Below are 15,204 nucleotides of genomic sequence, written 5' to 3'. Positions count from 1 at the left end.
CTCCCATTAAAATTTTTCCTAGGGGTGGCCAAACACCCTGTATGAGTAAGTGATATATTCCAATTAAGAAATGCTATTCGAGTGTATGTAAACTTTTTTACTTCAGTATATATTGTGAATATTCATCATAGTTTGTACTATACAATGTATCAATTTCTTCTCGAAATTTTATAATCGATGTTTCAACTAAGAATGATTGTATTTTAACTTATTATCGTCCTTGTAGCTTAGAAGAACACTTTCTTACAGCCTACTATGCAACAAAACTAGCATTAAAAAGGGAGTCCAAGTTTTCACCTCAATGAATTGTTCAATAAGAAAGAGTATGGGTTAGAATTGATCCACCTACACCGGTAGACTGTTAATAGTTCTCGGAATCGTCTAATTGTAAAACATTCAGACAACTGTGTTAAGATGAAAATTATTTAACATATGTATAGCCAAACATTATAAAACTAAGTCATGAGATACAATTAAGAAATTATATTTCAAGGCAAAGGTAATCAAAACTGTTTCCCCTAAAGTCAATATTTACCAAAATAATTATGGTGTACGTTTGTTTCATTTATTTACAATGCCTTATTTCAAGATTTGATATTTTTATTATAATTTTATGAAGAAACGTCGAAAGAATATTAACCTTAGCAAAACCTTAAGTTTCAGTTACTTCGAATTCATTTGCCACTTCTTGCATTTATTTAGGAGAATGTAAATAAAATTTAATATTTCACAAGCATAAAAGCAACAAATTAATTACCTGTATTTCCATTTCGTCAACCACACAATTAAAGCAGACACTATGACGATAACAGATCCTAATGCGTCTGAGAGTACATGAAGAAACACACCACGCATATTCATTTGACTTGCGTCATGAGAATGGCCGTGGTGTGTCCTTTTCACTTGCGGCGTCGATGGCCTATAAGCTTCATCGTTTTCATTGTCATCTGTCCCAACTAAAGAGCTAAGCCTGTTATGGCTTAGAGAAATACCGTGTGAATGTGCATGGGTGTTTCCATGTTCTGCAATCAAAATTTCAATATCATTTACGTACATATTTAACAAGAAATATACAAATTAAACAATTATTTTCTTATATTTCTTTCCTTTCCGTTTTTTTCTTATACGGGGTAATTTTATTATTATAACAGGGACCGGTCATAGAATAACATGTATATTTTGCAATTCAGCATCGTAATGACTGTAGGTCAAGTTGTAACACTATAACTTTCTTGACTATGAATACTCTTGAGTGAATAAAATCATGCTACGAGGGTGGTCCCAGAAGTACCCGACCTAACAAAAAAAACACAAAAAATTTGGGAACAAATATCTTTATTTTTCAACATAATCTCCTTTTAGCTGGGTACGCTTTTCCCAGCGGTATTCAATAGGTTCGATACCTTGTTTATAGTAAGAACCATCGAGTTCCTCAAAATAGCTATTATCCGCAGACTCCACCTCTTCATTATTGGAAAATCTTTTACCACCGAGCCATTTTTTTAAGTTTGGAAATAGAAAATAATCCGAGTGGGCTATATCTGGCGAATAGGGTGCGTGAGGGAGCAATTCGAACTTTAACTCCTGGATTTTGGCCATCGCGATAACGGATATGTCAACTGGTGCATTGTCTTCGTAAAACAACACTTTCTTTTTCGCCAAATGCGGCCGTTTTTCTTTGATTTTGTCACTTAAACGCTGTAATAAATTCGCATAATACTCGTCGTTGATTGTTTTTCCTTTTTCAAGATAATCAATGAAAATTATTCCACGCGCATCCCAAAAAACTGACGCCACGACCTTGCCAGCAGATGGAACTGTCTTCCTTCTTTGGAGCTGGTTCTCCCCTTACAGTTCATTGTTTCGACTGTTGCTTCGACTCAGGTGTGAAGTGAAGGAGTTTGCTCTTCCCGCTAATAGGAGGTGGCGTCACCACGGAGGATAATTGTTTACAGATAGCGATACATAGATCTCACTTCCGTATAGATCCTTGAGCGAAACAGACGTGTGTGCGGTTACAGTTATAGTGCGACCCGTGTTATTGCGTTCTACGTTAAATTTATATCGCTTTGTATGATTCGATTTATTTCTTTCCTTTTCTGATAATATATACAGGGTGGGGCATTTTAAACAGGTCACCTGAATAACTCGCTTGTTTTTGAAGATAGGAGAAAATGCATTAGACTAAACTTACTTGGTATCGGGAGGCTCATAATCTGGTATTACCAATTTTTCTGTAGGTCGAGACGTCAAGGAGATATGAAGGTCAACTCTGTTTTTTTAAATGGGATAGTATGTTTTTTTACTTACATTCTGATAGAGTGTTTCAAGGCGAATACAATGACCTATTTTGAAGGTCATTCAAGGTCACCTAAAGTCAACTGCAATAGAAAATAAATTGTCTCAAAGTACTCTTCGAACACTGGGATACTTTGATACTGCTACTGCAAGTGTTCAAAATGGCGACCTTGAACATGGATACATTGTCTAAATCGTTGCAATACTGATGACACTGCCTGGCAAATTTCATTTGTATCTATTACAGAGCAAGCTCTTCTTATACGTTCTTGCATGTCAAGTTTGGTAGTTGGTTTTTCGCGGTACGCTTCTGCCTTTAATTTTCTCCACAAATAAAAATCGAGAGGTGTCAGGTCTGGGGATCGTGCTGGCCATTTGTTACTTCCTGCTCGACCTATCCAACAATCTCCAAATTTTCTATTTAGAAATTCTGTAACATTGCGTGCTGAATGAGCAGGACATCCGTCTTACTGGAACCACATTGATTGTCGTATGTCCATTGAAGTGTCTTCTAACAATTCTGGCAAAACGTCTTCTAAGATTCTCAGGTACTTACTACTATTTAGCGTGCCATCAATAAAATATGGACCAATTATTTTATTATGAAGAAGGCCGCACCAGACGTTTACAGACCAAGGTCTCTGTTTGTCGACTTCTTTCAACCATCGTGGATTATCTACTGACCAGTAGTGCATGTTGTGACGGTTAATTGCTCCATGGTTTGTAAATGTGGCCTCATCGGTAAATAACAGTTTACTCAAGAACATTTCATCGTCTTGTAGTTTTCATAAGCCCCATTCACAAAATTGTAAACGTTTTGTATAACCATTTTCAATTAATTGTTGATGAAGTGTTATGTGGAACGGATGAAATTTGTTAATATGTAATATTCGTAAAATACTTCGTCGACTGATCCCACTTTCGCGTTCCAGTTGTCTTGCACTAACATGTGGATCTCGTATTACAGCTGCTACAATATTTATCGAGTTTCCATCATCAGTTGCTCGTTTGGCAAGATTACGTGTTTTGTTATCCACAGTTCCAGTTTCTTGGAACTTTTTTATAATGTTTGTAAAGACAGAAACTGAAGGTCTATTATTACGATCGGGAAATCTGTCTCATAATTCTATGACATTCACCATAAATAAGAACCATTTCTACTTTCTCTGCTATCGTGTAACGCATTTTAGAAAACTGAACACTTAGACTGAATAAATATTACGAAGCTGTACTCTAGCCGGTAGTCAAATTACCAATAACGTTTGAGAATACAGATAAGCGTACAATGTGATTGAATGTTTGTTTATCTTTTGTGACCCGTATCACGTAATACACACACGTGACACACAAGTATTCGAAAAGTACTCTGAGACAATTTATTTTCTATTGCAGTTGACTTTGGGTGACCTTGAATGCCCTTCAAAATAGGTCATTGTATTCGCCTTGAAACACTCTATCAGAATGTAAATAAAAAAACATACTATTCCATTTAAAAAAACAGAGTTTTGACCTTTATATCTCCTTGACGCCTCGACCTACAGAAAAATTGGTAATACCAGATTATGAGCCCCCCGATACCAAGTAAGTTTGGTCTAATGCATTTTCTCCTATCTTCAAAAACAAGCGAGTTATTCAGGTGACCTGTTTAAAATGCCCCACCCTGTATGTATACGTTTACCTCAAAGGACCTTCACGCAAATATTAAATACCACCCAACTTAAAGTGATGGATCCAGGTTTCATCCATGGTTATCAAGCGACGCAAAAACTTGGCTTTACTCCTGTGAAACATCGCCAAACACTCGATTGAAACATCCTCACGACGCTGTTTTTGTTCCATTGTGAGCAAGCGCGGCACCCATCTTGCACACAGCTTTCTCATATCCAAATTTTCAGTCAATATGCATTGTACAGAACTTTTTGAAATGTCTACCATGTCTGCAAGCTCGCGCACTTTCAGTCGACGATCGTCCAATATCGTTTTGTGGATTTTCTTCACCATTTCTGGTGTGGTCACTTCATTTGGTCGACCACTGCGGTGTTCGTCTTGACAGCTCGTACGGCCTCGTTTAAATTCTGCCACTCAATATTTTATTGTTGTAAATGAAGGAGCATACTCCCCTAGAATAGTATCTAGCTCAATTTTGATATTGGTTGAACTGAAACCTTTCAATATTGTATCACATAATGATGACCAATTTTTTTCATGTTTACAAATTCACTGAGAGCGTTCACTATTAATGGCTGTCAAACAAATACTAAACAATGTAGCGTCTTCAAACTTGAAATTTAAGCTTTTGTAAGGTTGGTACTTCTGACCATAGTCATTTTTATTAAACAATAACCGCTACCTATACCTCAGGCCGGGTACTTCTGGGACCACCCTCGTAGCTACAAGATAATTGGAAAATTCAACATGTGTTATTTTCTGTAAAAAAAATCTTATTCATTTTACAGTAAATGTTCAACAGGGTACCTATTGACTTCAACTCATTTCCAGACACGCAGTAATAAATATTTTGTTGTCCTTTCGATAATTACCGAAAGACTTGTATCGGAAGCAGAAAATTTTTTTTTACATATTATTTAATGCTATGAGCATCAACAGACAGATAGGTTAATGGTTAGTTTCCATTAACGAAGTTTGCTCTCAAAAGGAAGGGCTTGTTCGCGTGTCTGTACAAAAGAATCATTGGTTCTTAAGAGCAAAATTCTTCAGTTTTACTTTCGCACATACAGTGGGTGTAAAAAGTATTCGTGCAGCAGCCAATTTCAATAAAAACTTTATAGAACTGTGTTTATTACAAAAAATGTATACGTATTATTAGAAATATCTAGAATAAATTTCAATAAAAATGCATTGTTTATTTATATTGTTGCGACGGACTGAAGATGCATCGTTGTGGCAACGTGAAGACTGTTCCGCAACGATGTGAAGCTGCTCCTTCGAACGAGCGAAAGCGAGAGCCCGTTCCTTCCGGTTGCCAGAGGAACCGGCAACGATTCAAAAGATCAGAACTACGTATGTACCTCATAGAGAACTGATGTACCAAATTGTGCTCTGTTTAAATAAAGCTTGTTCTTGTTTGTTAGTTCGTATTCCTAGTTTTACGTTAATTTGTTCCGCGATAAAATGAGTTGTGCGAGAAACACCCCGTCCCGGCGCAACAATATTTTCTATGAAAATATTAACAAAAGTCTGGAATGTAGTCAAAAATATATGCGTAATAAGTATTCGTACAGTTCCTGTTTCATAACATTGTATGTGTAATAATTACAAGGTAATCCATGAAATGTCAACATAATTAACATTAATATATCTGGAGACTTTGTCAATATAGGTAGTGTTTTCAATTCAAACATAAGTAATTGTAATAGTACTAAAATGAGACGAAAAGGTAAAGAAACGACTGAAAGTGAAAGAAAAATTATTATAAATCTTCATAACAGCTGCAAAACGATACCAGAGATTTCAGGAATTGTGAATAAACCAAGATCCACAATTCAAGGAATTATTGACACTGTTTTTCAGTTTTTCTAAAACTTTCGACATAACGTTACTTTGATACTCGAGGCAAGATCGGGCTATAATCCCCATCAAGCAACGTACCTACCTTAGCTGTTTTATTAGTGAGTGTTCATTAGACTAATCGAGAAGTAGCTCCCGCGAACGCGCCGCGTAAAAGCCGACATACACTCTCCGCGGAAAATATGTTGACACGTTTCAAAATCTTTTATTTTGAACTTTCCCCGGTTGTAAACAAAACACGTAAGGTTTCTATTCCTCATAATGCTTTGCCAGTGTTTCGTGAGATGGTACAAACAGTTGATATTCGACCTTAACTTGGAATACAAGTATTTATTATTAAAACGTTCTTTAGTGCTGTGCGGAAAGTAAGTTGACAGATATTTTCGGTTGTATTTTACTCTAATTTGTTCAAAGTTTAGTTCTTAAATTACATTTCTCGTATCCTTCAACATTAATTGTAGTGTTTTATAGTTACATTTTATCATTTTCAAGGTAATATTATTTCAAAATGCCAAAAATTCGTGAACTCACAACATCTGAGAAATCACAAATATTTAATAGGCGTATGAAAGGAGATTCGCTTCGAAAAATCGCATCAGACTTTTGTATCTCTGCAGAAGGTGTCAGACAAATAGTAAATCGTCTGGAAAAGAATGGTACTGCAGAAAATCTTCCAAAATCGGGACGTCCGAGGAAGACCACGATCAAACGGGATCGCACAATAAGAAGAGAGGTGCTTAAGAATCGTTTCATATCCGCGAGACAATTAAAATCTGAAATGTATCTCCCTATATAAGAGACACAAGTTCGTATGGGAATAAAAGAAGCAGAATTTCATGGCCGCGTAGCGAGGAAACGACCGTTTATTAGTAAGCGTAATGCTCAAAAACGTTTAGCATTTGCTAAACAATATGTGAATAAAACGATAGACTTTTGGAAAAATGTCATATTCAGTGACGAGTCAAAATTTGAACTTCGTTCGAATAATAGAAGAAAATTTGTATGGAGAAAAGTAGGTGAAAGTTTTAAACCCTCAATAAGTATTCCAACCGTTAAGCATGGAGGTGAGTCGGTGTTAGTATGGGGCAGTTTTTCACTGTCTGGTGTAGGCAATTTACATTTTATAGAAGGTACACTAATAGGAGAGGGATATGTGAACATTTTGCAGTAAAATTTAGTACAATCAGCTGAAAACATGAACATCAAAGACTCATTTATTCTACAACAGGATAACGATCCTAAACATACAAGTAAAGTTGCAAAGAAATATTTTAATGAAAATAATATTAATTTACTGTCATGGCCAGCGCAAAGTGCAGATCTTAACCCGATCGAACATTTATGGGACCATTTAGACAGAAACGTAGACGAACACTGCAGAAATAATAAAATCTTGTTCCAGAGGGCATTATCAAAAGCGTGGTTTGAAATAGACCAACATACAATTGATAAATTAATAAAAAGTATGCCAAGAAGACTTCAGGAAGTCATAAACAATCGAGGATATCGAACTTCATATTAAGTCCATACTTTCAGTTATTTCAAATTTTATTTTTTTACAAAATTACTTATTGTCAACATACTTTCCGCGGATGGCTAATACAAATGTCATATTGTTTTGTAGCTAATAAAAATCATATCTGATTTATCATACAATGTATATTTTGTTACATACTATTAATCAATATTTGTTAATTGTTTACTTCCCGCAACTTGAGTTTTTTATTTAGCAGCGAAAAAATACTCTTTTGAAACTTGTCAACATACTTTCCGCGGCGAGTGTAGAATTTTCGCCGTCAAGGCAACCTAGCAATAGTACTAGTTCTGTTAATTGACCATTGTAGTTGAGCATCGATCAGAATATATTCAAGTAGTATTCTTTACTTGTATTATTCATTTAATACAACCCTGAACCCTATTAACAGTAAGACTAAGGGTATCTCACAAACACGGTACACTTTTACCGCTCGAGGTGTACCATTACGACAGAGCAAGATCCTAAAACATCCTAAAAACCTACGTAGCTCCCAGGGTATAAAGTCCCTGGTTCGTCCACTCCTTCTAGCGGCTCCCAGGGTATAGAGCCTCTGGTTCGTCCGGAACTCCTTTCTTTTCCATAACCATACCTAAAACCACCGGCCGAGTACCGTCCTCGACCGAATCCAGGATCTCGCGCTCGCGCTCGTAATAACAGATATGAAGATAGACAAATTTTAAAGAATAAAGCAAGAAGTGGATATACACGGAAAATAAATGAATACACCGACCGATGGATAATTCGTAAAACAAAACAAAATCCAATAGTGCAGTAAAAAGAGCAGCCGTAACATAAACCTGTGCAATGGGTGCAGTACATAATTTCTTACGAGGTAGAGGATACCACGGCAAAGTAATATTTACTAATGAGAGTAGCATATTTGGACCAAATGGATAAAAAATACTGAGTATGAGAAAGAAAATTTGTAGGCAACTGTAATACACAGACGAGGATCGGCCATAGTTTGGGGCTGTATAAGTGTGAATGGTGTTGAATCACTACATTTTATCGATGGTATTATGATACCACCCGCATTCGTCAGTACAAACAACCGCGTCAGCACTCCTCGCCAAAAACATTTGAATCACCATCCATATCTTCACCACGCAGCAATAACATCTGAGTCACCATCCACATCACCACCTAGTAGCAACAACAGCTGAGTCAGACATCAGGCCCAAAACCAAGCACCCCTACTCTACGGCCATACCTTTATAAACCCTTCGCCAAAATAAAGCACAGACCAGTATTTCACAAGTCGAGACTCGCGTAACGTTACTCTGTCCGTCCCTTATCATCAGCTACGGCATAAGTCGCGACAGAAGGCAACAGTGTACGCACGTTACCTTAAAGTTTCGCGAGTTCGTGTTTTTTTTCAAGTGACGCGTAAAGTCCCGTCACATTTTGGCGATCCTGCCAGGATCCATTCGTGCACAACTGAGGATAAACAAGACTACGAGAAGCCTACGGACATCTCCACAGCTTGGGACTACGAGAGCCATTCTATCAGTTTGCACCAGGATTCGAGCTAAAGGTAAAGTTGAGTACGAAAAATGAGTACACCAATTAAAGATCAGGGAGATATGAGGAGTATTCTTTCCCATCTTGAAATGACGACGACGCAAATGAAAAGGCAAGAGGAAACAATGAAAAAACAAGACGAAGCGTTACGGAAACTCTTGCAAACCGTTAAAGTGCTAGACGAAGAAAGAGTGGAGCAAGCAGGCGAATTGAAGAAGCTAGGCGTCCAATTAGGATTCGTAGTCAGCACGGAAGATGGACGTTCCATCGAGACATCGAGAAGACCAGCCACCGAAATGGAACTCACCGACGACGAAGGTGATCTCCGCACAGCAAGGGCGGAACCTCGCTCACACACATCAACAGCACCCGCAACAACCGTGAGTAACCTTAAAACTGCAGACGCGTTGCGCATGGTAGAAACCTTATACGGGAAAGATGACATCGGAGTCGAAGAATTTATCAAATCGGTACGGTTCGCAAGAAATAGAGTCAACGATCCGGAAAGCCTACTCCGCATGATAATAACCGAGAAAATAGTTAGTCACGCCAAGAGGAGTATCAGATTTTGCCGTATCCAGACCTATGATGAATTGTACGAGGCACTGAGAACCCAAGTGTCATTACCAGTCACGGTTAGCGGAAGCAGAAACAAGATGCAGACTATAAAACAAGGGATCACGGAAAATGTACAATCCTATACCGCTCGTTTTAAACAAGCAATGAGTGAACTGGAATACGCGATTCAAGCAAAACACCGTAACCCTATCGCAAGAAATATAGCATTGGAGGAAGAAAATTTAGAAGCAGTAAAATTCTACATTTATAACTTAAAAAAAGAAATAGCCCAGTATGTCGTACCCATGAGACCCAAGACGCTAATCGAGGCACAACACGAAGCGATGAACATCGAAGTGTGGTGTAAAGATACCAGGCCAACATCACAACCTCAACGACCCTACATGCCGCCAAGAACAATGACTAATAACCAGCCAAGACCTTTGATACGACCGCCGAGTTTCATACCTAAACCAGCCAACAATCCTCAACAACAGATACCACGACCGGTATCATGCGAACATTGTGGAAAACAGGGACATTTCAAACAAAATTGTTTTCGTCTGAAGCAGCAAAATTTTCCGACCGCTCAATTCGGGAAACTACCGCCACCGAAGAGTAAACCACATGAAGGAGACGGAGGACCAAGAAGACTGCGAGTTCACTACACCCCAGGAGAACTACAACACCTACGATGTAGTTTTGCAGGAATGCTACGACCAGGAAGATTCTTACTGGACACCGGAGCAGGAGTCAACCTCCTCAAACGAAGATTTGTAAATAATATAATACCGTTGAAACACGCCAAGACGATACAACTAGGAAACGACTTGCATCAAATAACACATTTCTATACATTTAGGATCTTAGGCCAAACACATAACTTTTTAATCGTTCCAGATAACTTCCCTTTAATAGAAGATGGTATAGTTGGACTTCCATTTCTCAAAAAGTATCAGTATACCATTAAAAATGATACAGTACAACTTGATAACACAACCTTACGCCTACAGAGCACGCCCAAGGAAATAGAAATCCCACCTGAAACCTGTACTGCGAGATATTGTAAGATCGGCGATGATGTTACGAGGGTTTGCTTCATTAATACTGGTAAGTTCAGCACGATTACATCAAATTCAATTGAACCTAAAGAGGAAAATATAAACAGAATCCATGAATTGCTAACGAAATTGCGTCTAGATCATATAGAAACCTCCTTTCGAGACCCTATAACTAAAATAGTTTGTTCATATAACGATATTTTTGCATTAGAAACCGATCCACTCCCTTGTACCACACTAACACAACACTCTATAAAACTAAAGACAGATAGACCCATAAATATCAAATCATATCGTCCACCAGAAGTCCATAAACAAGAAATCCACAAACAAGTTAAGGAAATGTTAGATAAAGGAATTATCGAAGAATCAGATTCACCATTTAACGCACCGGTATGGGTAGTACCTAAAAAATCAGACGCCTCTGGTAAACAAAAATGGAGAATAGTGATAGATTTCAGGAGATTAAACGAACAAACCGACCACGACGCTTATCCATTACCGAATTCTGACGAAATATTGCAACACTTAGGAAACGCTAAATTTTTCTCAGCCCTTGATTTATCCTCTGGATTTCACCAGATTCCTATGGCTGAACAAAGTAAAAAATACACAGCATTTTCGACACCTGACGGACACTTTCACTATAATCGTATGCCTTTCGGACTCAAAAATGCACCCGCGACATTCCAACGACTGATGGACACCGCTTTACGAGGACTTATAGACAAATATTGCTTTGTTTACTTAGACGACATTATAATATTCGGAAGTACTATAGAAGAACACAACAGAAACTTAGCCATAATATTCCAGAGATTGAGAGAGACCGGACTAAAACTACAAGTAGACAAATGTCAATTTTTGAAACCTGAACTAGAGTATTTAGGCCATATAGTTACGGCAGAAGGAGTTAAACCTAACCCCAAGAAATTAGAGGCTATCAAACACTTCAAAATTCCGAGCAACATCACACAAATAAAATCTTTCCTCGGGTTAACCGGATACTACAGGAAATTCATTAGAAACTTTGCCAAAAATTGCCAAACCATTATCTGACCTTACGCAGAAGACGAATCCTTTCCATTGGACAGAGAAACAGACTAACGCTTTTGAGACACTAAAACAGAAATTATGTGAGGCACCCATCCTATGTTATCCAAATTTTGACGAACCATTCACACTAACGACGGACGCCAGTAATGAAGGTATCGGAGCCGTTTTATCCCAAAAGGACCATCCATGTTGCTACATTTCTAGAACATTAAATAGTGCAGAAAAAAATTACACTACCTCTGAGAAGGAATTACTCGCTATCGTTTGGGCCATCAAACGACTGCGACAATACCTCCTCGGACGAAAATTTCATATCTTTACCGATCATCAGTCTTTGAAATGGCTTCACAATGTAAAAGACCCATCTTCCAGGCTCATGCGTTGGCGCTTGAGGCTCGAAGAGTACGAATACGAGATTCATTATAAACAGGGAAAAGAAAACGTAGTTGCAGATGCTCTGTCCAGATTACATCCTCTGAAAGTAACAGAAATACAAACCGTTTACCCAAAAGATTAAAATTGTCAAACTTCCATCCCCGTTAGAAATTGAAGACGAGTCACCCGACATTCAAGAATTATCTTCTCCTCAGAATGACTTATACAATGAATATATAGACTGGAAAAAGGAACCGACAGCCGCCCCCATAAAAACAGTGGCTAATAGACCACAATGGACTCAATTAACGAAAGACTTGTTAGGACCTCACGACGAAGCCACATGGCTAAACAGACTACACGACTTAATGGCATTACAACATAACAAACCCTCTATATCCTTCGGTATCGGAACGAATTTAAAACCTTTGCATATTATCGACATCCAGTTAATGCTCAGATTCCTTATGAAAGATTATCCCGACAAGAAACTTCATTTTGCGCAGACCCCTATACGAGACTACACGGAAGACGAAAAGAAACAGATACTTATTGAGAACCACGACAATGTACAACATTTAGGAGAAAATAAAACCATCGATAGAATAAAGGCAAAGTACTATTGGACGAACATTGACAACGACGTAACGAAATACATAAAACACTGTGATATTTGCCAAAAGAATAAACTCACTAGGATTAGATCGAAAGAGGAAGCTGTTATACCTGACACCCCGCAAAACCCGAACGATAAGATTGCTTTAGACATTATAGGCCCATTTAACGTTACTGCAAAAGGAAACCAGTTCATACTCTCAATTCAAGATTGCCTAACGAAATATTTAATACTAGTTCCCTTAGCCAACCAAAAAGCCGAATCTATTATTGACCAATTGATGGAACACTACATTTATACCTTTTCCTCGCCTAAACATATCCTGACTGATCAGGGACAGAATTTCGTATGCAAATTAATGGAATCGTTTGAAAAGGCCTTCAGAATTAAACACATCAAAACTACCAGTTTCCACCCCCAGAGTAACGGAGCTCTAGAAAGAACTCACGGAACTGTAAAAGACTTGCTAAGAACTTGTATTAATGAAAGAAAAACCGAATGGGATGAACATCTAAAATTAATATGCATGGCTTACAATACCTCAGTACATTCTGGTACTGGATATACCCCTTTCGAACTAACTTTCGGACATGAAGCAAATATGCCTTCGGCTATATCCACCACCCCTCATCTGAGTAAAGATGAACTGTTTAAACTTTGGAAACAGAGACATAAAGAATATTTAGAAAACGCAAAGAAAATAATAGAATCAAACAAGAAACGGTATAAACGTGAACAAGACCGTAAAATTCGTTTAAAAACTATATACAATCAAGGGGATTTAGTACTTTTACATAACGATCACAAGAGTCACAAACTAGACAGAGAATGGTCAGGCCCATATGAAATAATAGAAATAAGGACGCCAAATTACCTCCTTAGAATAAACAAAAATAAGACCTTACTAACCCACGGCAATCGTATAAAACTGTATCATCGTTAGGACTTATAATTTCTTATGCATTTTATAAAACAGGATTATTCACTTTATTGTCAAAACTTATACCAAAAACATTTTGTCTTAAAATTTGTTGTAACGAAGTCAATGTAAATGACCGTGGAGGCGCACAAAACACGCATTCAACCCCAATAGCTACAACACCATCAACATCTACGAACGAAAACCCACTGATGTATCCTCTGGATGAGCTACCACGAATTCCATCACGACCAAAGAAAATCGTACGTTTTGGAGGACCAAAACGAATCTAGGAAAGGGGGTGTGATACCACCCGCATTCGTCAGTACAAACAACCGCGTCAGCACTCCTCGCCAAAAACATTTGAATCACCATCCATATCTTCACCACGCAGCAATAACATCTGAGTCACCATCCACATCACCACCTAGTAGCAACAACAGCTGAGTCAGACATCAGGCCCAAAACCAAGCACCCCTACTCTACGGCCATACCTTTATAAACCCTTCGCCAAAATAAAGCACAGACCAGTATTTCGCAAGTCGAGACTCGCGTAACGTTACTCTGTCCGTCCCTTATCATCAGCTACGGCATAAGTCACGACAGAAGGTAACAGTGTACGCACGTTACCTTAAAGTTTCGCGAGTTCGTGTTTTTTTCAAGTGACGCGTAAAGTCCCGTCACAGTATCATGGACCATACAGTTATACATTGATATTTTAAAGGAATATTTTAAGTTAGAGCAAATAAACTGCAACTACAGGACGATTATATATTTTACAAGATAATGATTCTAAGCATAATGTTTATAATACAAGTCATTGGATACTGTATAATGTACCACATCAGTTACAAATTCTCCTACAATCTCCAGACATAATTGTCATAGAGCACTGTTACTTAATCCGTTTTGTAAATTCATGAGACTGCAAAACATGTTTATCCCTTCTCTACCGACGTCTAATAGTCTCATGACAAACACTATTCTATGATTAATTTCATAAGCACTACTTATTAATGGACTTGAATTTATTTGGCGTCTTCCACATCTGCAAGAAATTACAAGTTTGAAATCAAGTCTACAAATATGAGATTGCAAAAAATGTATGTTTTGCACTGCACAAGTAACTCCGACAGAGCACTAAAAACCGTAAAGAATTCTATAATTTTATAACTATACCCTCATATACATACATATCTCACTGACTTTGAATTTTATTAATACAATACTTAATTTCTTTTATTAAAAAATATTAGTGTCCCTATACAAATTTAGTCCACTGTATCACTAATTTCCCTTAAACTTTTTCCCTTTTTATAACTACTAATAATTACGTTTCGTAATTCAATTGAGGTTTCCGTACATTTTTTTCCTATTTTGTGTGCTAAGTGACAGAATGTTTACTTTTAAACAAAAGAATAACTACCGATTGTCTTTTGTTCTTAGTAGAATATAAGGGAAATTCTTGATATAATGAAGAAAATCCCTAGAATATATTTTATGATCTATATGTATATTAACTGTACGAATATGACTTTAAGATACTTTTTATGGCTAGTTACATCCTTATTGTGTTTTCTGTATTTTTAATAAATGAAAAATAAAATACTTTGTAGATAGAAATAATCTACTGTAATTACGAATGTTTGATAAGAATAAATGAAAAGTTGTGCCGATGTATGGTGGTTATGTGATGCAAGCATGTGCGTTGGGTGGTCGTTGGCTACAGAAATAA

The 15,204-nt window shown here is 37.4% G+C and overlaps 2 protein-coding genes across 4 annotated transcripts in view; one reads left to right on the top strand and one right to left on the bottom strand.

The window, feature by feature from the left end:
- Positions 1 to 15,204, bottom strand: part of LOC122403581 (zinc transporter 1) — a 376,987-nt gene that overhangs the window by 195,409 nt on the left and 166,374 nt on the right. For all 3 annotated transcript variants that reach the window (XM_043407179.1, XM_043407180.1, XM_043407181.1), the window contains one exon: positions 758 to 1,022. In XM_043407179.1, coding sequence (XP_043263114.1) covers positions 758 to 1,022 — 265 coding nt within the window. The remainder of the gene's footprint in view (positions 1 to 757; positions 1,023 to 15,204) is intronic.
- On the top strand, positions 8,333 to 11,531 carry LOC122403580. The gene is made up of 2 exons (XM_043407178.1): positions 8,333 to 10,366; positions 10,456 to 11,531. The coding sequence occupies exons 1-2, from the start codon at positions 8,917 to 8,919 to the stop codon at positions 10,485 to 10,487; spliced, it is 1,482 nt and encodes a 493-aa protein (XP_043263113.1). The 5' UTR covers positions 8,333 to 8,916; the 3' UTR covers positions 10,488 to 11,531.

This window comes from Colletes gigas, unplaced genomic scaffold (assembly GCF_013123115.1).
Source record: "Colletes gigas isolate AHSC1104 unplaced genomic scaffold, ASM1312311v1 Colletes_gigas_Sc00062, whole genome shotgun sequence".
Classification (NCBI taxonomy): Eukaryota; Metazoa; Arthropoda; class Insecta; order Hymenoptera; family Colletidae; genus Colletes; species Colletes gigas.
The sequence above is the reverse complement of the archived record's forward strand: the minus strand, read 5'-3'. Positions and strand labels throughout refer to the sequence as shown.